This window comes from Phyllopteryx taeniolatus, chromosome 1 (assembly GCF_024500385.1).
Source record: "Phyllopteryx taeniolatus isolate TA_2022b chromosome 1, UOR_Ptae_1.2, whole genome shotgun sequence".
In the NCBI taxonomy this organism is placed as follows: domain Eukaryota; kingdom Metazoa; phylum Chordata; class Actinopteri; order Syngnathiformes; family Syngnathidae; genus Phyllopteryx; species Phyllopteryx taeniolatus.
In genome coordinates this window covers 32370226-32398009 of record NC_084502.1, presented here as the reverse complement: position 1 = coordinate 32398009, position 27784 = coordinate 32370226, and the positions used below count along the sequence as shown (strand labels likewise).

At 43.1% G+C, this 27784-nt stretch overlaps 1 protein-coding gene across 8 annotated transcripts in view; it reads left to right on the top strand.

Moving 5' to 3' along the window:
• Positions 1-27784, top strand: part of plxna2 (plexin A2) — a 250244-nt gene that overhangs the window by 33434 nt on the left and 189026 nt on the right. For all 8 annotated transcript variants that reach the window (XM_061789534.1, XM_061789577.1, XM_061789552.1 and 5 more), the window contains 2 exons: positions 11332-12632; positions 16540-16722. In XM_061789534.1, the coding sequence (XP_061645518.1) occupies positions 11433-12632; positions 16540-16722 (1383 nt within the window). In that variant the 5' untranslated portion in view covers positions 11332-11432. The remainder of the gene's footprint in view (positions 1-11331; positions 12633-16539; positions 16723-27784) is intronic.

Genomic DNA, 27784 nt, shown 5'->3' with positions numbered 1-27784 from the left:
AATGCAGGTTTGGTGGTCGCTGAAGCAAGAACTCGTGCATGGGATGAGTTCGGTGAGGCCATGGCTTCTGGACGGCTTCTGGAAGACTTCGGTGAGGCCATGGCTTCTGGACGGCTTCTGGAAGACTTCTGGACGGCTTCGAGGAAATTCTGGTCCACCATCCGGCGTCTCAGGAGGGGGGAAACAGTGTACCATCAACACTATGTATAGTGGGGATGGGGCGCTGCTGACCTCGACTCAGGACATTTTGAGTCGGTGGGGAGAATACTTTGAAGACCTCCTCAATTCCACCGACATGCCTTCCCATGAGGAAGCAGAGTCTGGGTTCTCTGAGGCTTGCTCTCTTATCTCTGGGGTTGAGGTCACCGAGGTGGTTAAAAAGCTCCTCGGTGGCAAGGCCCCGGGGGGGGATGAGATTCTCCCGGAGTTCCTAAAGGCTCTGGATGTTGTGGGGCTGTCCTGGTTGACACGCCTCTGCAACATCGCGTGGACATCGGGGACAATGCCTCTGGATTGGCAGACTGGGGTTGTGTTCCCCCTTTTTAAGAAGGGGGACCGGAGGGTGTGTTCCAACTACAGGGGGATCACACTCCTCAGCTTCCCTGGTAAGGTCTATTCAGGGTTGCTTGAGAGGCGGGTCCATCGGGAAGTCGAATCTCAGATCCAGGAGGAGCAGTGTGGTTTTCGTCATGGCCGTGGAACAGTGGACCAGCTCTACACCCTCGGCAGGGTACTCAAGGGTGCATGGGAGTTCGCCAAACCAGTCTACATGTTTTGTGGACTTGGAGAAGGCGTTCGACCGTGTCCCTCGGGGAGTCCTGTGAGGGTTGCTTCGGGAGTATGGGGTACCGAACCCCCTGATACAGGCTGTTCGGTCCCTGTACGACCGGAGTTAGAGTTTGGTCCGCATATCCGGCAGTAAGTCGGACTCATTCCCGGTAACGGTTAGAGTCCGCCAAGGCTGCCCTTTGTCACCGATTCTGTTCATAACTTTTATGGACAGAATTTCAAGGCGCAGCCGAGGAGTAGAGGGGGTCCGGTTTGGTGGCCTCAGTATTGAATTTTTGCTTTTTGCAGATGATGTGGTTCTGTTGGCTTCATCAAGCCGTGATCTCCAACTCTCACTGGAGCAGTTCGCACCCGAGTGTGAAGCGGCTGGGACGAGAATCAGTACCTCCAAATCGGAGACCATCGTCCTTAGTCGGAAAAGGGTGGCGTGCCCTCTCCAGGTCGGGGATGAGGTCCCTCCCAAAGTGGAGGAGTTCAAGTATCTTGGGGTCTTGTTCACGAGTGAGGGAAGAATGGAACGGGAGATCGACAGGCGGATCGGTGCAGAGTCTGCAGTGGTGCAGAGTCTGCAGTGATGCAGACTTTGTATCAGTCCGTTGTTGTAAAGAAGGAGCTAAGCCGAAAGGCGAAGCTCTCAATTTACCGGTTGATCTATGTTCCAACACTCACCTATGGTCACGAGCTGTGGGTTGTGACCGAAAGAACAAGATCCCGGATACGACCCAGGACACGCTGGAGAGACTACGTCTTTCGGCTGGCCTGGGAACGCCTCGGGATCCCCCCGGAAGAGCTGGATGAAGTGGCTGTGGAGAGGGAAGTCTGAGCGTCCCTGCTAAAGCTAGTGCCCCCGCGTCCCGACCTTGGATAAGCGATAGAAAATGGATGGATGGATGGATGGCTTGTCTGAGATCATGACAGGGATCTTTTTTTTTTGTGCTAGTGGAGGGCGAGCAAAAGTCAAGAGAGTGACAATAACATCATAAGCACCCTTGGTGGGTGTCATCTTTTAAACATAAAGTAGTGCTTGTTTGCTTGAAGTGCAGCATAGGGTGGGGGGATGGGTTACGGTTTTACAATGTGATGTATTCACATGCCCTTCTTGATCTGTGCTGCTGAGACTCAATTATCACCTCTACCACTCCTTGTTTCTCAAAACACGTCTTCGTTTTTAATGATACGTCAGAGGATGATGAGGGTCACTAACGAAACACTGCATGTAAAGTGCACTTGAGTGTGCACTTAATCGTGTACAAGTGCACATTAATTTGCCATTAATTACAAAATTACTGCAGTTTTAATACAAAGTCAATGAACAGAGCAAAGTTCTGAGGCCACCGTTGTACTGCTGTGCCATAATGCCATCATGACCTCTTATGATATAAGACTAGTAAAAAGAAAAAGCATCAAACCTTGCCAAGGTCAAACTGTTCGGAGAAAAAAAAAATGAAAAAAGTAAAATATTTGGTATGTTTGCTATTAGTTAGTTCTTCTTCCTGTTTGAGGTGGATGATTCTGGATGCGTAAAATGATTACATTGACTGCATAGTGACTCAACCCACCAAAAAAGCGTTCGTGTATCTGGAGATGAGATCCCCATAGCGAGTCCAACGCTGGATTAGTGGTTTGCTTTCCAGCACCCAGAAATGGTATCTCTCTCTTCAGTTTTGATAAAGTTATGATTTTTTTCATTTGTGCTGGTCTTATTTTTTTTACCTGATTGTTTTATTTAACAACTATTCATTTAACATTTACTGTATCATTAATAATTGGATGTGAATTTCTAGTGGGATACATTATGGTCATCTACTGCTATGCATTTCTAGTTTTTAATAAGACACAGCCTTCCTTGTTGACTCAGGAACATGTTTCTTTTATATTAAAGAAAACTAATATAATCCCTGGAACTTTGCTTTGAAATGACATCAGAGTTTGACTCAGTGATGAGCTCTGCATCAATGTCATCATCACCGCCTTTGGTCCTCAGTGGAAACACATTTATGGTTCCACAATGTCGACTTGTTCAAATGTGTGGTTTGCAGTAATGCATAAATGGCGACATTTCATTGTGGCCTCAACACAGGAAATCAGACCAGATGAAATGACAGCAATTACTGAAGACACTTGCGGTTTCTGGGGGGGAGGTTCCCTTATGGAGACTGCAAGGATGGATGGATGGATGAGGAAAAACTTATGAGGAGCAGCTTGGAAGCCAACCGATGGATCTGGCACTGGAGCAGAGCTAGTCATTTCCTAGCAAGACAAAGAAATATAAAAATATAAGTCAGCAAGACATGCCAGAAAGTCCCCTCATTATTGCAGCTCTTAAGAGAAAGTAAAAGCTAATGTACCAGAATCTTGGAGAATCCTGTTGGGGGGGGGGGGGGATCGTCTCGCTCAGAGAAATTGAGTTTAAAAAATGTATTTCCGATCCATAGAAAATAAGCATTCAACAGAAATGAAGCTATTTGTAAGGATGTCAAAATAATCAAATAATTATAACAGCATCTACTTGTCTTGACTGACTAACCGGTTTATTGATGTTGTTTTGAACGCTAACGCATCGACTTTACTTAGGCGTAAAGATTTCATGCCTTACTGTCATCATTAAGGGAATAACGCACTAATCCGAGGCATGAAATTACAATCTCTTTTTTCCTTTTCCTGTCTGACAACAGACGACTCTGTGAAAGGATTTCCATGTTGATGTTCTTTATCTCCTGCAAGACAATTGCTGTATGAATTGAGGAGCTCAAGACACATTTTGGCTGTCTTATTAAGAAGCTTAGCACATACAGAAAAAGACAATATCCTACAGTAGACGAGTCGCAGCAGGTTCCTGGGTGACGCCGCCTTACATCTCTGGTACCATGAGGTTTCACTTCTGACACTTTTAACATGCTTATCGTTTCACATTACCCATTCTTTTGGTCTCCCGGTGCTCTTTTTTGTCTCATCGCCAGCAACATTGGAGCCGCCTCTGACTTGCTTGAGTGTCGTTTGGGGAGAAAATCAACATCATTTTCAGGCACCGCTTTATTTAATGAGCTCATTGGCACGCCTGATTGTTCATCATGAAGGGGAAGTTTGTGGAGCCCAGTGGCATGTCGGAACGTTTGTCTGCGACAATGCATTTCAGAAGCCTTAAACTGTTTGGGATCATAATTATGTAATGACTCAAGCATTCAAACAGCCAAATTGGCTCGCTGACATACTGCAACAACAACTGTTATTGAAAATGAAAACGTAATGCAAACTATTTTTAATTCATCATTCATTAATTTTTTGATTTATTATTTTTTGTGTTTAGTTAGCACATCTGTTTGACAGTTCTGAGTTTTGGGGTTTGAGTCCGGCCTTCCTTTTCTGGAGGTAGTCTGGGTTTCTCCTACATTCCAAATCAAGCATGTTAGGTTAATTGAAGACTCTAAATTGTCCATATCGTTGTGAATGTGCGTGTGAATTTGTTTGTCAACATTTAGTATGTGCCCTGTGATTGTCTGGCAGCTGATCCAGGGTGTACCCTGCCTTTCACTCAAAATTAGCACGGCTATAGCAGTGTTTCCCACAGGACCAGAATCTATTTGCGGCGGTAGGCACCTGCCGGCTGGCCCAGTTAGTGGGGTCGGGGGGGATCTCTTTTCGCGCAACAATGTTTACGACCAAAAATAGGAGTTTGATTTGGATTTTAATAGAATACTGTCATTTTATGTTAATGATGCAAACAACAAAATACATTTAACAACAATAAATTAATGTTAAGTTTAAACAAACACCGACTAGTGAAAAAGTACAAAATTACAATCGCTAACTTAAAGAACTACAAATACGTTAATGTAAACTGTAATGTCAAATACTTGTAGCGTGTATTGGTTGAAGTAGAAATGTAATTAATTTGGAAAAAGATACGAAGGAAGGTGAACACCTGCGTTCACTTCCGGGTGAGTCCGATTTACGCTTTAACGTTATAATCAAACTAATTTTGTCTCCTCAAAGGGCACTACGTCACTTTTTATATGTATAAAAATTTAGGAGAAAGCAACGACAAACGTATCAGTCTCATCATCTAAAGGTTGCTAGATTTTATGAAATACGAGTTCTAGATGACAGAGGCTTACTTAAACTCAAAACCCAACCAAGAGTGGAATTTTATAGAATATTTAATGAAATCTACGAGGGATCTATAGGGAAACACAAAGAGGAAGAAAATAACACTAATACTGGTGAAAGAAGAAAAAACCTAGGCGCGTAAAAAGGGAAATAGGACATTGTGTGCTGTTGGGCTAAAAATGTGAATGTGAGCGTTTTAAGGGGTTGAGTCAGAGCGAGAGAGAGCAAAGTTTGGATTTTGTGTGAAACTAGTAATTTCCCCCAAATTAATAAGGCACTAATTTTGTACATCCTGGCCACAATTGCAATATCTACTCACGAACGTTGATCAGCTGGTCGGTGGGGTGATCTGTCTCAGTCTTCTCCGGAAGCACGGAGACAGGTTTGGTCGAATGAGAAAAAAGATGCAGAAAAATGAAACCAAAACAAAAGAGACGGAAGAAGAAAAATTGTTCGTCACGCCTCGTTGGGAGAATATGACCGTCTCTCTCCGCGCCTGTTTCCGGGATCCGCTAGCAAGTTCAGAGAACTCACGTTTGGCTGGGAGCGTATCTGGTAGCTCAGCAGCAACTGTTCTGGAGGCTCAGCAATGGCGATTCACGGAGGCCAGGGAGCTGGATCTCTATACCCAAGGGCCGTGGTTACCGAGCCGTGTGCCCGAACAAAGAAAGGGGAGGGGGAAAGGTTGGCCGAAGGCCGCCCCATAGCTAGGGAGCTGATAGCAAGAGCCAGGGAGCAAGGCAAGAGCGGAGAACCAAGAGAGAGGGCGGCTGGAGTCATGGGTTAAATACCCAGGTGGCGTGTTCAAAGAGGACCGAGGACCAGACAAGACCACACCCATCAGCTTGAATCTAGTCTACATTTTGACCCATAAAATGGGTTTAAAACTATATATTTATGTAAAAATACTCCCAACTTTGTACTCTTTATTCATAGGTCAATCATATAAAATGACTTTTTAAGCTTTAGTCTTGGCAAATCAACTACTTGTGGTTCAGTCGTATTTCATGCTGCTTGGGGTTTCAAATCAGGACAAACAGTTCTCAAAGTCTTGCAGCTGCACCCGTAAAGTTGACACACTGACACAGACATCAAGGCATACATTTGGAATATTTCTGCAGAGTTCGTGAAATATAAAAACAGACATTTATCTTTGGTTACAGGTTGCAGTACTCTCAAATGCTAGTGGGTGGCGCCTTGCGTGCACATTTGTTGATCTGTCCCTTTTGGCTGCTGTCAGTTCAAACGAAGAAAAGTACTCTATGATGATTGTAAACCAAGATTTCGAGGGGACCCTGCTAATTAATCGAACAGCAGGGTCGCAGGGTAGAATGCAATTTATCAAGCTGTGGGGGAGTCACCGTGACACCTCAGGTTGCGGGGAGCATGTCCGCTACACACGTACCATTCATTCATTCATCTTCCGTTCGGCTTATCCTCACTAGGGTCGCGGGCGTGCTGGCGCCTATCCCAGCAATAAAGAAAATTTAAATAAAAATATAAAGGCTTACTCTAACAGGTAAAAGGGTAGGTAACAAACCAAAATAAGTACCAAGTGTTAAATGTTCTTGAACAGTTTGCACTCTTCACTGGAGCATTAGATTTTTCATAGGTTCCTAAAAATGATTGCAAAGCCTTTTCAAAATTAATTTTAAATGTGCTTATTAAAATGATGAACTTACCCTATTCATTGTTGAAAAGTGAGTGTGAGAGATGCTTGGTCCTTGTGGTGCTCTGTGGTGATATGCTGGCCGTTCCAAGTAGTCTTTTCTGTAAACCTCTGCTCAAAAGTCAACAAAGCCCTCCTTTCTGGGCCTTTCCCAGCTGTAGGCTTGTGCATTCTGCACAATCGACAAAACATCTGTACAATGTAGAGCAATAATAAAATTACAAATGAACCCTTCCCAAAAAAAAACATGAGTTACTGTTTGCACACGTTTAGCTTCTAGCTATGTTAACTAATTTAGTGCCAATGACGTATTAATATGTTTTCAGTGTAAACCCATCCGTTTAGTGCCAAAGACGTATTAATACGTTTTCAGTGTTTCTTTTAATAAAATTGTCATAGAGGGTTTGGCGAAGCTCCACAATAAGTATCTAATGCTTGGGAAGGATTTTAGTATGATAAATTGACACCAGATGACACCAGTAGCTTTGATCAGAGCTTTGTCAGCACGTCAGAGAAAGACCATAACCAGTGAGGACCCATGTGACGTGTTGGAGCATTGTAGGGGCGTGGTTGATAGAGAGAGAGAGACAGACAGGGTGATCCACAGTTAGAGTGAAAAGCCATGGATAAACAGACAGTTTACTCTAAAACAGAGTTTTGCTAATGCCAAAAAGGATGACGATGGTGCTTTTCCCAAAAAAGAAAGGGATGACGCTACGACAACGAACGCAGTGTAACACTGGTGGCATCGAGTGTCGAAGGCCCGCGGTGAGATTGCGACCATATCCCAAACCACCTCCCCCGAAATGTTGACTGCCGACGGACTCCGATTACAATGAGCCTAATCCGGGTTATCATCTGCTTGAAATGAATCGTTTCACAAAGTTATTTTTCTCCGTTTTTTTTCTTAGAAATAGGTATTTTCAAGAATCTGACCTATGTTCAACTGCTGTTTACTAAAGAATGGTAAAAGGTAGAAACTTACTTTTTTTCCTGATAAAAGAAGAGGGTTAAATCTTTCTTTTGGTGCGTTCCATATTTCTATATTATATATATATTTATTATATTATATATATTTCTATAACTATAGAACACAATTTTCTGTAGGCCTTCAAAAATCAGTCAAAACTGTCAACAATGGCTGGCACCCGGCTCTCCCAATATCTGAAAAACGGCTGGCATGAAATGAATAAACCCCGTAGACCTGGGGTCAAATCCTTAGTTGCCCCATTAATTTACGGTAACACTGCATAGATGTACTGCATATTTCTTAACCCAAGTGTCTATAAAAACAGGTCCCAATGGCCAGTCAAGCTGGTTTGAATGTGTAGGAGGTGTTTTATCCCATTCTGCCCAGAAGCCTTTTATTAGCATACTCATAAACGTGAAAAAACGAGACCCCGCCCACGTCTTACTCTTGCCTGTAGTCCGCCGTGCTCTTTGTTTGAGTTTGTACATACTCGGTGTACAAAGTAGATCCCATTGGAGGTAAAATCAGCCCGCTGCTGAGCCAGCTTTTCACACCAGTCTTGCGGCCGTTTACCCCCTGGGAATTTTTATGCGACTCCCCCAAAACCCTTTAATGGTTCCTGTACGACATTGACTCACATCCATCTTTACTTACTCCCTTTTCATGCTGCACATGGGGACTGAATAAACAGTATAAATATGTGCCCCCTACAAGGTGATTCATTCATATGGCTTGAAACCAAGTCTTTGTTCTGATTGATAGCATGACTGCGTCTTTGTCGTACTAAATGTCGACCTCGCAGAGTTCAGCATTTGAGTATTGGATTGGAAAAGACTGAAAACAACGGCGCTGTAAGCGTTTGCACTATGTACTTAAAAGTGCCGCTCTTTTTTTATGCAGAGTCAGATTTACAGAGACAGAAATTACCATATAAATGCAAACAATAGCGATTGATTAGTCATATTCATTTCTTGACCTGGAATAAGAAAGGTGTTGGGATGACTAGATGACAGCTGAAATACTGTTCATAAATTAATTGCCGAGGGTCCAACCTGAAGCATGAGGCTAGACGCATACCTGTAACAACAATTGGCCCGATTCTCTAATGTCTCTGAAAGATTATCCTGAGCGATTATCCTGTGGTGTGGGGTGTGTTATAAGTAAGTTTTCCTCCTCGATCTGCTCAAAAACAATCTGTACCTGACAATCATAAATGTCCTAACCCTGTTCAATATTTACGCTTCCAAGTCGTTAAGTGTAGTTCAGTCCAAGTTTGACTGAGCTGTAATAATAATAATAATAATCATCATCATCACCATCATCATAATCAACATCATAGTTTAGTAATTTATGAACAATAGTCAATGAGAAAGCGACCTGAAGCTCACACTGTTGCCAGACACAAATAGAGGAGCAACTAGTTGTGTTGACTGTTTGTATAACGTGTCTCAGAATCAAAATGACAAGAACAGAACAGAGAAGCTAACAGTTAGCATAGCTTCTTCTATTTGCTTCTCCTGCTACTCTTTCCTATTCCTTGTATTTTCTAGCAGTCTGGATGCCTCTCACGCTCTTGGTAATACAGCAGCAAACATTATGTGTGTGGTGACTGTGATGTGTTGGTCATCTACACAACACACATTATACAAGCATGAAGCACACATTGCAATGTTTTACATCACACATCTGTTAAGATGTTAAAAATCATTACGTGGTTAGCCTGCTTTAACTATTTAGGAACAGACATTCTGAACAAATAAGACATCACCCTCTTTATACTAGAACCTCTGAGGCTGAAAACTATTCAGGCATATGTTTGTACAGTGGTGCCTCTTTGTGAACTGAATATATTTTTGTTCCCATTAACATTAATGGAAATAGGATTAATTAATTCTAGTTCCAGAAACGCAACACTTTTCATGGCTTCCTCATATCACTTGTACTTTTGACTTTCTTGGTAGCCATACCGAGCGTTATAATATATATATTGTTTCATTAACTGAATCTCAGTTTGTGAACTGAAGCAATATTTGTCTGAAATGTTTATTTGTTCTTCAGAAGGGGCATTTGTGAACCAAGGTTTCCACTGAATAAAAAAAAAATAATGATAAAATAATATAAAATAAAAATGTTTGAAACAGTTCCAGGGTCAAACTGTCACTATCACAGAACCTGTATTAATTCTACTAATATTTTGAGTAACATTTTAACATTCTTAACTCCTACAAGAATGACAAGCTAACCACTGTCAGTAATACTGTATGTAAATGAACCCAAAAAATGTATAATGTTATGTAAGGTTAATTGCACCACATACAGTATACAGCCTAGTCCATAGGTGAGTCTGAGAAGGACCTGAGGACAAGCCATGTTATATTGAAATGTTGTATTATCATCGTTGCCAGCAGATTCAGAATGAGGTCTATAAATGCCTTGATAAGCTTCAGAGGAAATCCCAAATCTTCGAATCAAACCTGCCTTGAATGCATCCTCATCATGCCATCAAGTGCTTGTTAATACTCTGATTATTCCAAACATTCATCACCTTTGATTTGTGACGCCCCTCGCTGCTGGAAATGTAAATTCAGAGCTTGGTGAACGATGCAGGGCAGCTCAACCAACACCCGATTCACCCCCGCTCACCTCCTCTAGCTCCACTCTAATTACCCTTGTTGCATCGCTACGCCTAATCGTACTTGATTTTGAGATTTAGCCCCATTGTCTCTCCACTTGTTAGCCCCTTGCACTGCTGCTTATGATCGAGTGTGCTGATAAATGCTGCGTGATGTGGCTGTGAACGTGCATCTGATACACACATATTTAGGGAGGAATTTGGGCCTGTCTGGGATTCAGTCCTATGCAATCTGTTAATATCAGCGGCAGATGAAAACAGTAAACCTGTGCAAAACAGCAGCCCAGGCATGTGACAAACATTTACTCTTACGCTAAAGTATCGACACAAGTGTCAAATATTGTTTTTAGGGGTGCCGGATGTCCCGTTACTTAATTTGACCTTTTACCCTAATGCGATTTTCAGGTAAATCTTCTCTTATTTTAAATAAGTTTGTAAAATGTCCTGTGTTTTGTTTTTAGCAAACAAACTAAGTAATAGTAAACTTTTAATGTTACGTAAAGTTAGATAATGTTCTGATTTATTTAATTTTTTTTTCATTTTCAGATTGCTTTAAGTTGCTGTCTTGACGTGTGAGGAATGTGGTTCTAGAGCTGCTCCATATGTTAAGTGCCTCGGGACAATTTACAGTATGTTGTGATTTGGTGTGATAAAAATAAAATTGAATTAAAAAAATACATATGTTGAATTACACCACTATGTATCAGTGTATCATGGTATTATTGGTAACATTGTGTATATTGTTATAATATCAAATCCCAGCGACAAAGGGAACGGATGGTGATTTACTTGAGAAATGAGTTTTGCTTGTAATAATTGGAATGTGATGAGTCACTGTGATGTGAACGGGGTTTGTGAGTAATATGTGTCTTTGTCATTGTGTCATAGTGGACGCGGGCAGCGGGGCAGGTGGGTATGAGGGGCTTCTGGGGGAGTCAGGTCAGGCTAATTTCCACTGCTGTAACTTGCCTTGACTTTTTTGCGGTGTTCAAGCAGCTCCTTTGGAATGTGCACTGTAACCATTTCCTCCCTTTGTCATTTTAATCTGCTCGCTCCAACTCTGGATTGGACACTGCTTTAACTGAGGATGAACCTTGACCCTCTTTATATGTGAGTCATATGGGCTAATTAACACTCGCTTTCCTCTCTTTTTTTTTCCCCCAGAAAGACTCTTGGACTGACAAGTTAGCCTTCAACAACCAAAACAAGATCTCCATCAGTATTCCTTTCTTATTCCATTCACTCTTCATCCTTTCCTAAAAGGCATGGTAAACATAAAGGCTTTGCACAGGACTTCATTGCCTGAGGCCAGAATGGGATTATTAGCTCCTTTGCTAACCTTCTGGCTCCTAGCGCTCCCGGCTCAGTCCAGCGGGCAAACATTCACTAGCTTCCACCCGGAGCGGCGGGACTGGTTTTTCAACCACCTCACCGTTCACCAAACCACAGGAGCCGTGTACATCGGCGCCGTAAACCGTGTGTACAAGCTCTCGGGCAACCTGACCCTGCTGGTGTCGCATGACACGGGCCCAGAGGATGACAACAAGGCCTGTTACCCACCCCTGATAGTGCAGCCCTGCTCAGAGCCTCTGGTCTCGACCAACAACGTCAACAAGCTTCTTCTCATCGACTACTCGCAGAACCGCCTGCTGGCGTGCGGCAGCCTTTACCAGGGTGTCTGCAAACTCCTTCGACTGGATGACCTTTTTATTTTAGTGGAGCCTTCCCATAAGAAAGAGCACTACCTCTCCAGTGTCAACCAGACTGGGACCATGTATGGGGTCATTGTGCCCTCACAAGGCCAGGATGGCACCTTGTTTATCGGTACTGCAGTTGATGGAAAACAGGACTACTTCCCTACCATATCCAGCCGAAAGCTTCCCCGTGACCCGGAATCTTCCGCAATGCTTGACTACGAATTGCACACCGACTTTGTGTCCTCTTTAATCAAGATACCATCAGACACGCTCGCACTCGTGTCCCACTTCGACATCTACTACATTTATGGTTTTGCTAGTGGCAGCTTTGTGTACTTTTTGACTGTTCAGCCTGAGACACCAGAGAATGGCATGTCGTCAAGCGGCTCCGCCAGTGACCTCTTCTATACTTCCCGCATCGTTCGCCTCTGCAAGGACGACCGCAAGTTCCACTCATACGTCTCCCTCCCCATTGGCTGCGTGAAGAACGGCGTTGAGTACCGGCTCTTGCAGGCCGCCTACCTCGGCAAGCCAGGCAGCATCCTCGCCGCGTCGCTTCACATCGGTGTTCAAGACGACGTGCTCTTCGCTGTATTCTCCAAAGGCCAGAAGCAGTTTCACCATCCGCCCGATGACTCCGCGCTCTGCGCCTTCACTATCCGCGACATCAACGCACGCATCAAAGAGCGCCTGCAGTCCTGCTACCAGGGCGAAGGGCACCTGGAGCTCAACTGGCTTCTTGGGAAGGATGTGCAGTGCACCAAAGCAGTGAGTTACGCTCGTTAGACACTCAATAACACCTTTTTACAAACACACTGTTACATGTTTCTGTTCTATTATTTATAGACTAAAATGAACATAGAAAAAAACCCCAGTAATTATGGCATCTTCTCACTACAACTCAATTAAATGAAAGTACCAATGACTGGCCCTTATTGTGACTGTTTGAAGTTTTACCGTATATACAAATAAACATGTTTTGCCGTTTAGATGTGCAGTTTGAACCAGTCCATGGAACATCCTGTAATATGGATGTTAATGTCATAAATGTACATACAGTACAATAAGTGATAATATTCTCCTTGGGTTTAAAACCAACAATCGTGTCTTCCTGGCTCAGGAAGCAGTAGTGAGTGCTTCCGATGCAGGAGTAGACACCATTCCTTGTAAAAAGTCCAATTATCATTTTGAAAGAAGGCCACTAATGTCTGAAGTCTCTTGATTTTCCCTCATTCCCCAGGAGGCTGTAGTCCGCCATTGGCTTTAATTGCTAATAGATATTTAAGAATATTTTAATGAGTTGTGGGTGACGCATGTCAATAGTATAAGCCTGTGATCTGTCCTGTAGGTCCACATGTATCTTTAGGGTCTCATGATGATGAAGAACACTGATCATTTTACCTTTGTAGCTAATCCCTCCCCCTTGGGCAAACATTTGACCACTTTTATGAAAATCATTGACTTACTAATTAGTAGAATGTCAGAGGTGGTTAGCATTAGGGGATTCTATTGGGTTCATTGTCTCGGTGATGCGAGAAGAGGTTAGTGGAAGGGCAATGTGGAGACAGAAGAAACTGCAATGACAGTAGTGACAAATTAGTGAATATTTTTTTTTTTTACCCAGCTCCAGCAGAATACCAAATCATCCCAGCGTGTGCTGAAGGGTGCCAGGCGTCACCTGCCATGCTGTACCGCCCACTACATTCTGCCAGCTGTAGCATCATGGGGCTCTGCTGTAACATGCCACAGCCCAGGATGCACAATATTTGTGACAAGAAGATGTGAAATAATACCGTCCTTAAAACCGTGTTCTTACCCATAAATCCATCCCATATTATGGATTATGTAGATGGGTGTCAATGGATGACAAAGTCTCGAAGCTTATACAAATGACATTTAACAAGAGGATGTCAGCTGCGCTAGCAATGTCTGCATGCTGTTAAATCCCCAAATCGATTGAAGTCTGCCATGGAGATGATATGATGTGACGTCATTGATATAAAGTTACAAAAACAATAATGCCAAGAATGTGTTGGGATGTGTGGTCTAAAGATGAACTATGTCTTGGAAGGGCAGTTCATGGAATAATAAAACATAAGATGTTTTCATTGGTTGGTTGAATACACACTTTTTAATTGCGTATGCAGGAGAAAAGAGTCATATTACCAGTATGTCAAAAAGTCAAAATCTTACGTGGAGATCTAAGTTTGTCTCTGGACAGCACCAATCTGGATATTAGTTTGGATTTGAAGTAAAGTGTGACAGACATGGCACAAGAATACATATAATGTTCACATTAGACACAATTAAATATGGATGTTTTTTATTCGACTCAAACATAAGACATTTACACATTTTCGTTGCCATTTAAATTATGCCAGTCAAGAATACCAGGCATCCAAATACAATGAAGACTCCCTCATTTTCACATGCAGTAAAAGCATCTTTCCTCTGCTCCATTGTTAACAGTCGGCAGGCAGCGTGTTCCATAAGTATCCCCCCAGCTCTCATTCCCTTCTTGCAGATCCTTTAGCCCGCCACGCTGGGGCTGGGATATAGAGCTGAGGGATTCATACACAGCGGCCAATCAAAGATTTATTGCCTGGCCGTCCAGCTTTGTGCCATCTGGAGAGTCACTACATCTCCATAGTCTGGTCCTGCAGAAGAAAGACTGCTCTGTGGAATTGTCTTATCAGAATAGCTTGACGCCTATCGACTATCGTACAGCAGGGCTACCAATTAAGCACAAGTCAGAGCAAAGGGATGTTCAGATTGATAACGATGCGGGGAGAGGAATTTCCAAGCGCCGATATCCTGTCACATCTTGCACAAACTTAATTCCAGTTCCATTCCAAATGAAAGACTTTTTAATGAGATTACTTGAATGTGAAGAAGGATGGGGGTAGCAACCATGTTCTCTACTTGGATTAAATGTTACACTATTCTTTGATGAAGAGTTATGTGCTTTTTTTAGCTCCACTAAAGATAATGGTTATAGGTTTTCTGCTATGTTGCCTGAGTGAGATTTGTGATAAAGTGGGGGAGGATTGAGGCTAAACCACATGGGGTCCATCGGAATTTGCAGTGCCAAGTGTGCAAATGTGTGCGTCATTGAAACAATCCTGATGTAATCGCAACCAAATATTCTTATTGCTATTAGTTATGTATGTTTTTTCCCAAACAGCTGTAAGTCTTCCCATCACATTCATTTGGTGTGAGCACAATGTAAATGAACTTTAAATATTTACACTGAGAGATTCGCATTTTATAATCAAGAACACTGATGTGGAACGTCCCCGTAGCGATAGTCACTAATGTGACAAAGGAAAACAAGGAAATAAATGGAAATAAAGTGGAGGGCGTGGTTGTTAATAGTTAGGCAATTATTGCCCTCCAGCTATACAGCTTGTACTCCTAAAATCCCCTCTCATTTCCCTTAACAAACCTTGCTGACATACAGTAGGGAGGGATAAAGAAGAGACAGAATGAGCATCTAAGGCTTTGCCGAGAGATGTAATGGTAACCCAGAGAGAGGCTGGGATAGGCTCCAGCATGCCCGCGACCCTAGTGAGGATAAGCGATACAGAAAACGGATGGATGGACAAACTATAATGTAGTATACTACTGTAATACAGTGCCGTAGTGCTTAGCACTTCTACCTCCCAGTTTGAATCACTGCCCAGGCCCTCCGGAGTTTGCATGTTGTCACCATGCATGCATGTAAGGTTAATTGAAGACTCTCAATTTGAGGTAGGTGTTAGTGTCAATGGTGGTTTGTCTATATTTGCCCTGCGATGGACTGGCGACAGTGGCGACCGTTCCAGGATCTACCCTGCATCTTGCCCAGAGTCAGCTAGGATGAGGAATGAGGACAAGCTGTATTGAAAATGAATGGCTGGATGGATGTAACACCCTTGGCATAGCTAACAGCGAAAAGCAAAAATATCTTTTTTGGTTTGACTTGAAAAAGAATGAAAAGGCTGCAGCTCTCTGGTCAATATGCATGACATTTTCACGAAATATATAAATATGAGATATTTTAGAAGACCCTTTAAAAGTTCTTAATGCTCCATGCTATTCATACACTTAGTATGTGTTCACATGCATGAAAGATTATTTGTAAATATTTCTTCATTCACTTTTCTGTTACAATCAAGTCAATCTAATCAATTCTGGTAGTCATAGAGTCCAACCCTCCAACCAAGATAAATGGAAAACCATCTTTGTGTTGATTGTGTAGGAATGTCAGTGTGGCTCAGCTCATCATTATCAAAAAGCATCAGTTTTCCATCTGAGGCGGCATTGTAGGTAGGGGTAATGAACCGCAGTCAGGGCAAGGTGGCGTTGTCACGCGGTGACCAAACACGTCTCCCGAGATAAAGGCAAACCTTTGTCTATCTGAGGAGTCACTCGCTGTGTTGCATGCCACTGCCTCCACCTTTCCCCCCCTAAGCTCACCTTCATCGGCCCGCGATTCTCTGACACTGTAACCAAAACTCTGCCTCCTCTGTCACCTTCATCCTCCCTCCTCACTGAGCTGTCGTCTTTTATATGCCTCGTCTGGTTCTCGGCTGTCTCACTCTGAAGTATTTTTGTCTTGTTTCCATGCAGTGTGTTTCAAGTGAAAGGGGACCGCAATAGATCTCACTTGTCTTCTCATTCTTCCAATCTGTAGCCGGTGCCCATCGATGACTCTTTCTGCGGTCTGGACATAAACCAGCCTCTCGGTGGCTCCCAGCTGGTGACTGGACACACCCTCTACACTGAGACCCGCGACCGGATGACCTCAGTCATCTCCTACGTCTACAGTGGCTACTGCGTGGCCTTTGTGGGAACAAAGAGTGGACGCCTTAAGAAGGTGAGTGCTTCTTCTTTTTCTCTTCCACTAGAAGAGGGTGAGGCAAGGACTACCGTGGAGGATGTAGACTTACAGTATACCGTTTTCCAACCATACCATGGCAAACCACTGGACTTTATTGGTCAGTCAAAACATGACTGTAAAGTGCTCTGGCTGCACAGACAGATCATGATTACAGAGAAACGTACATCCTTCCTTATATATTATGATATAATGCTGGCTGTCAGCCAGGTGTAATGATGATGGCAGGTTCATTGTAGTTGTCATTTCTAGTTGCTAGTTAAGTGAGCTCCAGAGTCGCTGTGTTGAATAAACCGCAATGGCCCATTAATTTTAATAGGCACCTTTCCGCCTGCGGCCCATTGACAGTCGACCCATGCACTAACACCCCTCCCCCTCCCCCCTCCGGTCTTGGATGAGGGACGTCACTGAGCGTAAATGGCTGCAGGCCAGTCTATAATGAGGAAGTTCACACCCAAGCCATAGGAACACAGTATTACACAGGACCTCTCCCTTGAAAGGTGCAATGGTGTGTAATGTAATCTCTAAGATTTGTCTTGGTAGAAGTCCAAAATATGAGTTCTTGTTAAATTGATGCAATTGCTCACACCCATGTTTATAAAGTGTGTAAGGTGCTAGCTTGTTTTTGGTGAGACAAATTTTGGTTCCTACCGTACTCAGAGCTACCACAATGGATGTTGGAATTTTTGGTTTCTTGTCATTTGCTATTCGTCTTGGTTGCAAACACTTGACTTGCACAGGCACCGCTAGGATGCAGTGAAGCACTGTTGGCTATTTATTGGTTAGATCGATGGACTTTGCTTTGTTTTTATTTGGTCTTGATGTTAAAAATGAAACTATGATATTGCATGCTGTCACTGCTTTCTATACATTTACTCCACTGGTTGAGTGGTTTGTCCCACCTTCCATGATGATTTTATTTTTTATTTTTATTAACAGCAGCAGAGTGTCCGCATCTGTGGGCCCCATTCCTCCAACACCACAACAGCTGCAATGAAAACAAAAAGGTTGTCACTAAAGGTTTATGGACACCTGTTTCAAAAAAGTTCCTTCAGGCCTGCTGCTTCACAAATAGTCGTGGCATGAGTTATTTTGGTCTCTGCCTATTCATAATTGAATCAATACGTCAGGGTGTAGAGAAGAGAATATTCACTGGATGTATTCTAATGTTTGTGGTGCTAAATTATTTACATCCCTTTTTCATACTTGGTTAAATGAGATGAGACATAAAAGTGGGGTTTTCCTCCATTGTCTGACTTGCCCGAGTCCTCCAGAGGCTGACAGCTCTGATCTGCTGCCACTTGCTTGGGAATCCATGCAGAATAGCTTCTCCTGCTGCTGTGTACTAAGGCTGGCTGCTCTCAGGGGTGTGACTGTAACCACAGTAACACCAACACTGGTAGGAATTAACCAGTATGGGAGAAGGCCATCTACAATGGAAGCATGTTTACACGGTCCAGTAATCAGCGCAGGAAATGATTGTTGAGCTTTTCCATCTCCAAATGGCTTCAGCAAGCAGGACTGATCATTCAATTGACTCTACAATGGTTTATTTAAATATTTAGAGTGGGACATATGAGGTCGAACACAAACTGTTATGGTTACTCTGTATCAAACTGTTCAGATTTTAAATAATTTTTACAATGGGAAAGAGTTGTAGAATATTTTTTTCAAGATAATTATTGGTTTCCAAATTGTATAACCTTAATATTGATTCAAATCTTCATGATAATTGTAAGTTAATGGATGACTCAAGTGCCCATAATTGTTGTTATTTTTAGGATATTGGGGGATTCTGAATGATGACAAGCAAGCAACCCTATAGCATATTGATTACAGCCACCAGGGAGCATATTTTCATGATATCAGGTAGTTGCTAAAATACACTGTAATGTATTCACAATAGTCCCTTCAATTCGTTTTCTTGGGTATATCGGTTTGCAAAAAAATCTCTTTGAAGTCTTCAGAGATTATTTTGTTTGCGGGACAAAGGTCACTGTATTAATTGGAAAGATTCAAATTGCATGTGTTTGTAGCAGTATTTGGGGCCAGAAGGTTGGCTCTTTCTTTAACTTTGATAAAGTTATGATTGTTTTCACCACATAGAGTTCATGTTATTCCAAAGACAGCCACCAGTTTCATTTAAAATGACAAGCTTGAAATGTTTGTTTTATTGTGGAGCTTTTATATACAGTTTATGTACAATATAATGAATGGAATGAAATGTGGCGGCACGGTAGAGACTGGTTAGCACATCTGCCTCACAGTTCTGAGGAACGGGGTTCAAATCCCGGCCCCGCCTGAGTGGAGTTTGCATGTTCTCCCCGTGCCTGCATGGGTTTTCTCCGGGCACTCCGGTTTCCTCCCACGTCCCAAAAACACTCATGGTAGGTTAATTGGAGACTCTAAATTGCCCGTAGGGGTGAATGTGAGTGCGAATGGTTGTTTGTTTCTATGTGCCCTGCGATTGGCTGGCAACCAGTTCAGGGTGTACCCCGCCTCCTGCCCGAAGTTAGCTGGGATAGGCTCCAGCACTACTGCGACCCGCTTGAGGATAAGCGGTTCAGAAAATGGATGGATGGATGAATGAAATGTGGGGTACATTGTGGTTGTCTATAACCATGCATTTCAAGGTACTTTTAATTTTTTATCTGCATTCCAAGACCCAGTTAACATGACTTGAGTTGCATCAAACTTGCTCTTATGCGTGTTGAATTAATCCGTCTTGCACAACAGCCCCCAGTGGTGCAAACATTTCCATGCAAATATGTCATTGGATGAGGGGTAGTCACAATTTGCATGGGAGTGCATGCTGCAATGATGACTATCACACTGATGTGCATGAAACAGAGTGACCAAATGCAGATGCAGCAATCTGCAAAAGCAAAATATTACCTCTGCACCGGGTTGTGACTAATGAATCACTCTTTGTGTTAGGGAGTGTCGAAAACATAGATGTGTTTTTATCGGGAGTGTTACCCATACACTCCCTCAGGTGTCCCAGAGGGGCAGGAGCCCTGCACGGGGCTGATAAGCTCCCACCGAGCGTGCTTCGATGCTGCCGGCTTCCTTCACAGGCAACAGCTTGAGGGAGGCAAAATTTCAATGCTTTGCTGATGATCTCCACTTTTATACCTTCTGCCTCTTTTATTGGAGAAATAAGCATCATGGGGAAAGGTACAGGGAGTGAGAAGCAACAACAAGTCATCAGAGGGAGATATGGGAGCAAAAGGATGGAGATGTGTGCGTGCGTGCGTGCGTGTGTTTGTGTGTTTGTGTGTGTGTGTTTTGGAAGAGGGTTGACGGGGGAAAACAGCATCGAAATGCTAATTCAGCGCTGATACCAAAGCAACCAAGGCTGCACTGCTGCCTGTAATTGGATTGGCACCCATCCCAAAGAACCTCCACTCCCCTGGCCCTACACCCCTCACTTACCCATTCAATCCTTAACCTTCTCCCAGCAGACTAGCTGCAGCATGTGCTGTAACTGTTCCCAGTGCTATGCGGGGGCTTTGCAAAGGCATGGGGGATCGCACAGGCTTCCTGGCAGGCTTTTGCCGGGGATTGTTTAAGGTTGAGGGGTTAAGAGTGAGTAGTCACTTAGGAGGCGAGGTGAAGCAAATGGGTCGGTTACCATTTATAATTGAACTGACACCAGCATAAATACTTGCTAGTTAGTACAGCAACTTTTTTTTTATTGGACGCTGAGGTTTCCCTGTGAAAACAAAAAAGTCGGTAAAGGTTAAGCCAATTGAGATGAAAAGAGGAGATGTCTCCATCAACAGTATCAAAGTAGTTACAGTGGTGCCTTGAGATATTAGTTTAATTTGTTCCGTGACATGCTTGTAACTCAAAGAACGTGCATCTCAAATCATCTTTCCCCATTAAAAGGAATGGAAAAACCTTTAATCTGTTCCAGCATCAACCCAAAAAAATCATTAACTAGAATGTAAAGTAATTTAACACTTTCTGCATTGTGGTTTTATACTTAAATTTTATCTGGTGGGCCTGCCTTGGTTGCCAAAAAAATTTAATATCAAAGAAAAGTTTATTTATTTCCATAATTCCATTCAGAAGGTTAAACTTTCATAGATTATAGATTCAGGGCCCACAATTTAAACAATTTCAATTATTTTTTTATTTTAACATAATTTGGGCTTCCAGCTCATAAAACCCACAAAATCAGGAATTCAAAAAATTACAATACTGTGAAGAAATCAGCCCAAATTCTGCAGGCCAATACATGTTTTAAATTGAGTGTCACACACTAATCATCTACTAAACTCAAAGCACCTGCACAGGTTTCCCCAGGTGTCATTAAATTGCTTCAGTTTGGTTCAATTGTCTCAGTTGGGTTCAATATGGGCAAGACTGCAGATTTGGCCAGAAGACCATCATTGATACCCTCCATAGGATGGGTAAGCCACAAAGTTTCATAGCTAAGGGGGCTGGCTGTTCACAGAGTGCTGTGTCTGAGCATATCAATGGACGGACAAAATGTAGCAGGAGAAGATGCACCAGCAAAAGAGATGACTGTGGACTTCAGCGGATTATCAAAGAGAGATGATTAAAGAGTCTCGCAGAGATCCAGAAAGAGTGGAAGAGGCGGGAGTCACAGCTTCAAAAACCACATTCGGCTACAACTACCGGATTCCTCAGGTCAAGACACTTCTGAGCCTGAGCCAACGTAGGAAGCATCTCAACTGGGCCAAGGAGAACGACTGGACTGTTGGCCAGTGGTCCAAGGTCCTCTTTTCCAATGAAAGTAAAGTGTGCCTTTCATTCGAGAATCAAGGTCCAAGGGTTTGGGGGAAGACAGGTGAAGAACAGAACCCAAGCTGCTTGAGGTCCAGTGTGAAATATTCATAGTCAGTCATGGTTTGTGGTGCAATGTCCAGTGCAGCTGTTGGTAAACTCTACTTTCTTAAATCCAAGGCCACCCCAACAGTCTACCAGACTGTTTTAGAGGACTTCATGATTGCTTCTGCTGAGGATCTGTATGGAGATGCAGATTTCATCTTCCAGCAGGACCTGGTCCCTGCCCATACTGCCAGAAGCACCAAAACCTGGTTTGATACCCATGCCATCACAGTGCTTGACTGGCCAGCCAACTCGCTAGATCTTAACCTCATTGAGAATCCATGGGGTATTATCAAGAGGAAAATGAGTGGCACCAGACCCAAAAACAAAGAAGAACTGACAGCAAGCATCAAGGAAATCTGGGCTTCCATAACTCCCAGGAAATGCCACAGGCTGTGTGCCTCAATGCCACGGCGCATCCAGGCAGGGATTAAAGCAAAGGGATTCCCAACCAAGTTTTGAAGATTAACATATCGTTTTGAAAGTACCATATTTTGATTGATTTAATATGACCCTAATTTCTTTCTTTTTTTCCTACAAAAACTGAGAAGTAAATGGTGATTTCGTCACAGTATCCTAATTTGTTGAATTCCTGATATTGTGGGTTTTATGAGCTGGAAGCCCAAATTCTGTAAAATAAACAAATAAATACTTGAAATTGTTTAAATTGGGGGCCCCGATTCTATAATATATGAAAGTTTCACATTTTGAATTTCACTTTTTCTTGATATTCAATTTTTGGAAAGGGTCTGTACAGTCATACAGACAAACGAAGAAGAGAGTGGCTCATTTGCGATCACGGACAGCCAGACGCCAGACATTTGTTGGTTTCACAATTGGCATGGCTTTTGTTGGAGTTTAAGTCTAAAGTAACTCGCAGAAAAGTTTGACTTTGTCGTCACTCCTCATAGGTGTTCCGATTCTTTTTTTGGTCACCTGTTCACCCCTTCAAGTTTTTTTTATGGCCTCATTACATCGCTCTGTACACATTTGGCATATGTATAGCATCATTTTCAGTCATTTTCAATGTTTTTGTGTCGATGGGGATATTTCCAGAAATGATTCTGTCTTGACAGATAACTTATCAAAAACAGGAGGAACAAGGTTGCCATGTAGACAAGGCCTCAAAAGGGTGGGTCTGAAATCAAAACACAAAGGAAACAGGAAATTTGGTACATGGCCAATTTGAATAAAAAAACAAACCACATTCTTTTAGTAAGTATTACAATAGCATATACAGTATAAGAGCAGAGTCAATTGAGTGACGTTCTTAAACTTGTGGCAAGTTTAGCACATCGATATATCTTCAGAATGATGCTGACATTCTCATATTTTTCTCAGTATGCTGGATTTATTTGACAACCTTGTCTTATGTATTCAAGTTGAAGAGGTTTAGCTCAGAACCTCATGGATTTGAATGATTTTCCCGATCACTTACGCCCAACCCTAGTCTTCATGCTGTGATGCTGCATGTGGGAGTATATTTATTTCCAACCTGGAGTAACATCGGTCTAGGAGGAAGGCTGTTGACTTGTGCATCGTGCTGATTGATTATGGAGGCCAGAAGGTGTTCACCTCAGCAGAAAACAACTAGGCAAAAATCAATACTACGGGCCATGGCACGGTTTTTTTTCTGTTACACGTACAGCAAAACAAGCCATGGTCACTACCAAACAGGTCAGTGACAGCGCAGCTACATAAATGAGGCTTTAGACTTAATGTTCTATTCAAATTCAAAACTTGCACTGATGCATCATAGTCACCCGGAGACGAGGGGACGACTCCGAGGAATCTCCGCAGGTCAAATTACCGAATAGCAATCCGCTGTGCGGTTTACTCCAGTAACACATCAGCCAAGAATTGCATCATGCAAATTGGACTAGTGCTTGCGTGCGGCGCGCAATGCAGACATATCCCACGCTGGGGCCGACAGTGGCGGGGAGTAACGACAACATTAAGAAGGAGACAAGCTGCTGGGAGCTCTTCCTTTGATATGGATGGAGACGGCTGCGCATGTGAAATTGGATGTTAAAAGATGTTGCCAGCGATAGATGAATGGGGGTGTTAAAGGCAAGCACAGTCGACACACATTGTGGATTCCCCCTGCTTGACAACGACAAACAACATCATCCATCCTGTGTGCCCCTCACATAGCACAGTGTGGGTTAAGCACTGTTGAACCTGGAAAAATACTGGATTCAAGATTTAGGAGGATTTTATTCAGGGATGCTCCTGGCAAGAAATGTTACAAAATAAACTCACTTGCCTGGGTCAAGGAGATGATATGCAAGAGCTGTATAACATAACAAAGTTATTGACAACAACAATTGAGTTACAGTTGTCCCAGTAGTCTGTTGGATATTATTGTGGTTACATTTAGCTATGCAAGAAGGTTCTACACCATTGCAAACTATCACCATCCACAATTCATCTGGTGCAGGGTCACAGGGAGTTGGAGCCTATCCCAGCTGACTGAGGGAAAGGCGAACTACACCCTGGACTGATTGCCAGTCAATAACAGGGTACATATTAAGAAGAGACAACAATTAACACTGAGTGGGAACTGAACCCACGTTTCCTGAAACAAAGTCAGATGAATGACGCACCAGGTGTGTCAAACTTATTTTTGTCACAGGCCACATTGTCGTTACAGTTCCCCTCAAAGGGCCATTATGACTGTGAAACCATATAAATATTTAATCACCTCATCATATTATTATAATTGCACAACAAGTTGATGGATAACAAGTTTTGAAATCAGCAGTCAAGCATAATAGTTTGTTCAGATATTGTAAAAAGGGTTTTAGTCACAAAAAATGCTTGAAACATCTCAACGTTAATCTTTATTACGTATGACAATCTGAAATTTAGGTACAGATTTTAGCAAGAATAATGGAAGTAGACACACGTGATTTGCTTTGGCGGACCACATAAAATAACGTGGCACGGCAGATCTGGCCCCCGGGCCTTGTGTTTGACACCTGTGCACAAGACTGTCAGTGACTCAAACAACCACCACAATTATGAGTTTACAGTGGAACCTAAATATAATATATGCGCCAAAGTTGTACAATTGTGAAATTAAATACATTCGACGAAAGGAGGCTTCATATGCAACAGGTCAGCACTTCAGCTACATGAGCACTAATGTGTTACATTTCTTTTTCTGTAGCTTTTTTGTTTTATTTTGTGATGCCCCCACAGAAGGGTACCAGTTATGACAAAAAGGAAAGCATGATGACCACAAAACTGTCAATAGACAACAAAAGTGGTACATGTGTCTCTGCCCTGCTTGCTCAGAACATACATCCATCCATTTTCTGTACCGCTTATCCTCACTAGGGTCGCGGGCGTGCTGGAGCCTATCCCAGCTATGTTTGGGTGAGAGGCGGGTACACCCTGAACTGGACGCCAGCCAATCGCAGGGCACATAGAAAAACAAACAACCATTCACATTCACGTTCACACCTATGGGCAATTTAGAGTCCTCAATCAACCTACAGCACGTTTTTGGGATGTGGGAGGAAACCGGAGTACCTGGAGAAAACCCACGCAGGCACGGGCAGAACAACAACTTTAACTTTTGACTTCTCTGAATGTGTCAATCAAAGCTATTACAATCTTTGTAAAGGTAGAGTTTTAGATGGCTTTTATATTGGATCACCTTTGATTGTGCAGGTGTACCTTAAAGGTGTGGCCCCAACTAAAACATATTTCTAATCGGGCAATGCAACGTTTAAGAGCACAGACAGAGGTGCCTGTAAATTCAAACGTTTTCTCTCATTACAGTCTGGGCGCTGGGTGTTTATGTTTGATGACAGTCACAAGTTGACTTGCACTGAAAGACTTTTGGCTCTTTATGTAGGAAGCTTTCAGCCTTGACGAGCATCTAAAAGTCTAATTAATCCTTCCTATCACGCGCTGATGAGTCATTTGCAGTCTGTTTGGACGTGACGCCAAGCAGCTGAGCTGGACCACTTCAGAGGGTGGTTCAGGTGTTTAACTGGGCCTGTGTCCTGTCGGGCTGGTTGGCATCACAGCGGGTTAATGGCCAGCTCGCTTGGCTGCCAACACAGAATGGAAGAGCGTAAATTAGCGTGGTGTTGCCGAGGGCCGCAGCTGATCGCGATGCTTAAAGCGTCGGGGGCTTGAAAGGCTCGTAAACGCATGCAGCTGCTCCCTCCGACCCCTCATAAACAAGTGGTCAACAACCCTTTCTTCCACCAATTTACACCCCTCCCCGACCACCGAGACTACGACAGAAAAGGAAACGTGGAGTGAGGCTCGGGACAACAGCTGAGGTTTGTAATATCAAATCTCATCCAGTTGGCAAAGTGGTCCAAATGACTCTGAACCGAAGCTCCTTTCAACTAAACACCTCCAAACAGGTATGCCGAGATTCTAAATGGGAGTAGGCCTGATAAAGCAATTGATTACTTTTCAGTCTGTAAGATATGCGTTGATCATGTGGAATTACATCATTCAAAAATATCTGTGATGGAGGTTTTGTTGTCACTCCTATTTGAAACAACGGAGGCATAACAATTTTCACAGCAGATGACACAATGCTGTCGAAACTGGCTGCAAAAAGAAATCAAACCACAAAGTAAACTCGAAGATCTATTGATGCCGTCATCCTGGGCAGCACACTCTCCTTCCAAACACACATAAACAACATCACCTGGTCTGCTTGCTTACTTACGTAGGAAACATCAATCGCCTCCGTCCATCCCTCACCCGCCACACTGCTGCTGTCCTCGTTCATAGCCTCAACACTTCCCGCTTGGATTATTGCAACGCTCTCCTGTTTGGTCTCCCCCACAAGTCATTACAAAAACTGCAGCTTCTCCATAACTCGTATTATCACAAGGACCCCCTCCACTCACCACATCACTCACCCCCTACATCAAACTCCAATACCACATCCAATATAAAATACTGATCTGCACCTTCAAGGCCATCAATAACCTCGTCCCGCCATATCTTGCTGACCACTGTCACGTTGCCATACCCTCCCGCTCTGTCCGATTTTCGTCCTCCATCCAACACACCGTCGCTTCTGCTAGTCTGTCCCCCACAGGGGGCAGAGCCTTCGGTCGCTCTGCCACCTCCTGTCTTTCGAACTCACTACCAACTGACCTCTGAAACACATACTCTGCCTATTCACTTTAACATTTCCCATATCATTTGCTATTTTAATTCATGGTTATTCAATTGTTTGATTTATTTTAACTATGTTCGTACGATGACCTTCTGTGCCCTGAAAGGCACCCATAAATAAAATGCATTATTATTATTAATTATCCATCCATCCATCCATTTTCTGAGCCGCTTCTGAGTCTCGGGCGCGCTGGAGCCCATCCCAGCTGTCATCGGGCAGGAGGCGGGGTTATTATGAATTACTTAATTATTATTAGAATTAAAGTGAAGCACAACAAAGCAAAATTGGTTGGAGTAACAATATAATTCTGTTCTGCAGACCGAGGTTCAAATCCCGGCCCCGCCTGTGTGGAGTTTGCATGTTCTCCCCGTGCCTGCATGGATTTTCTCCGGGTACTCCGGTTTCCTCCCACATCCCAAAAACATGCAGGGTAGGTTAATTGAAGACTCTAAATTGCCCGTAGGTGTGAACGTGAGTGCGAATGGTTGTTTGTTTATATGTGCCCTGCGATTGGCTGGCGACCGGTTCAGGGTGTATCCTCTCACCCGAAGATAGCTGGGATAGGCTCCAGCATGCCCGCGACTCTAGTGAGGAGAAGCGGAACGGAAGATGAATGAATGAATGAATGAATGTGTAAAATGTTTGTAATACGTGCGAATGGAGTCAAGTTTCCCAGGCTAGTAAAATTAGCGCGTCAGTACATTGTGAGCTTTTGTTTTCATTTGCTGGACTGACTGTCACTAGAGTGTTTTTTTTGCTTGTTGACATGCTTGTGTACAGTATATTTATTTTGTTACAACTGGCGTGCATTGTGCGTTTAAATGTGAAGATGTTTAGCTCAGAGCCACTGACTGTTCTGAATGAAGGAAATAGTAATAAAGAAAAAAAATCAAATAAAAAATAATTATCCTCAGTTCTACCCACCCACAGTCCAATACACATGAATCAATTTAAAGCGCGCCCGCAGTCTTATTGCTCATCCCAACAAGTCAGCTCTATTTATAAAGCAAAGTTGAGCAA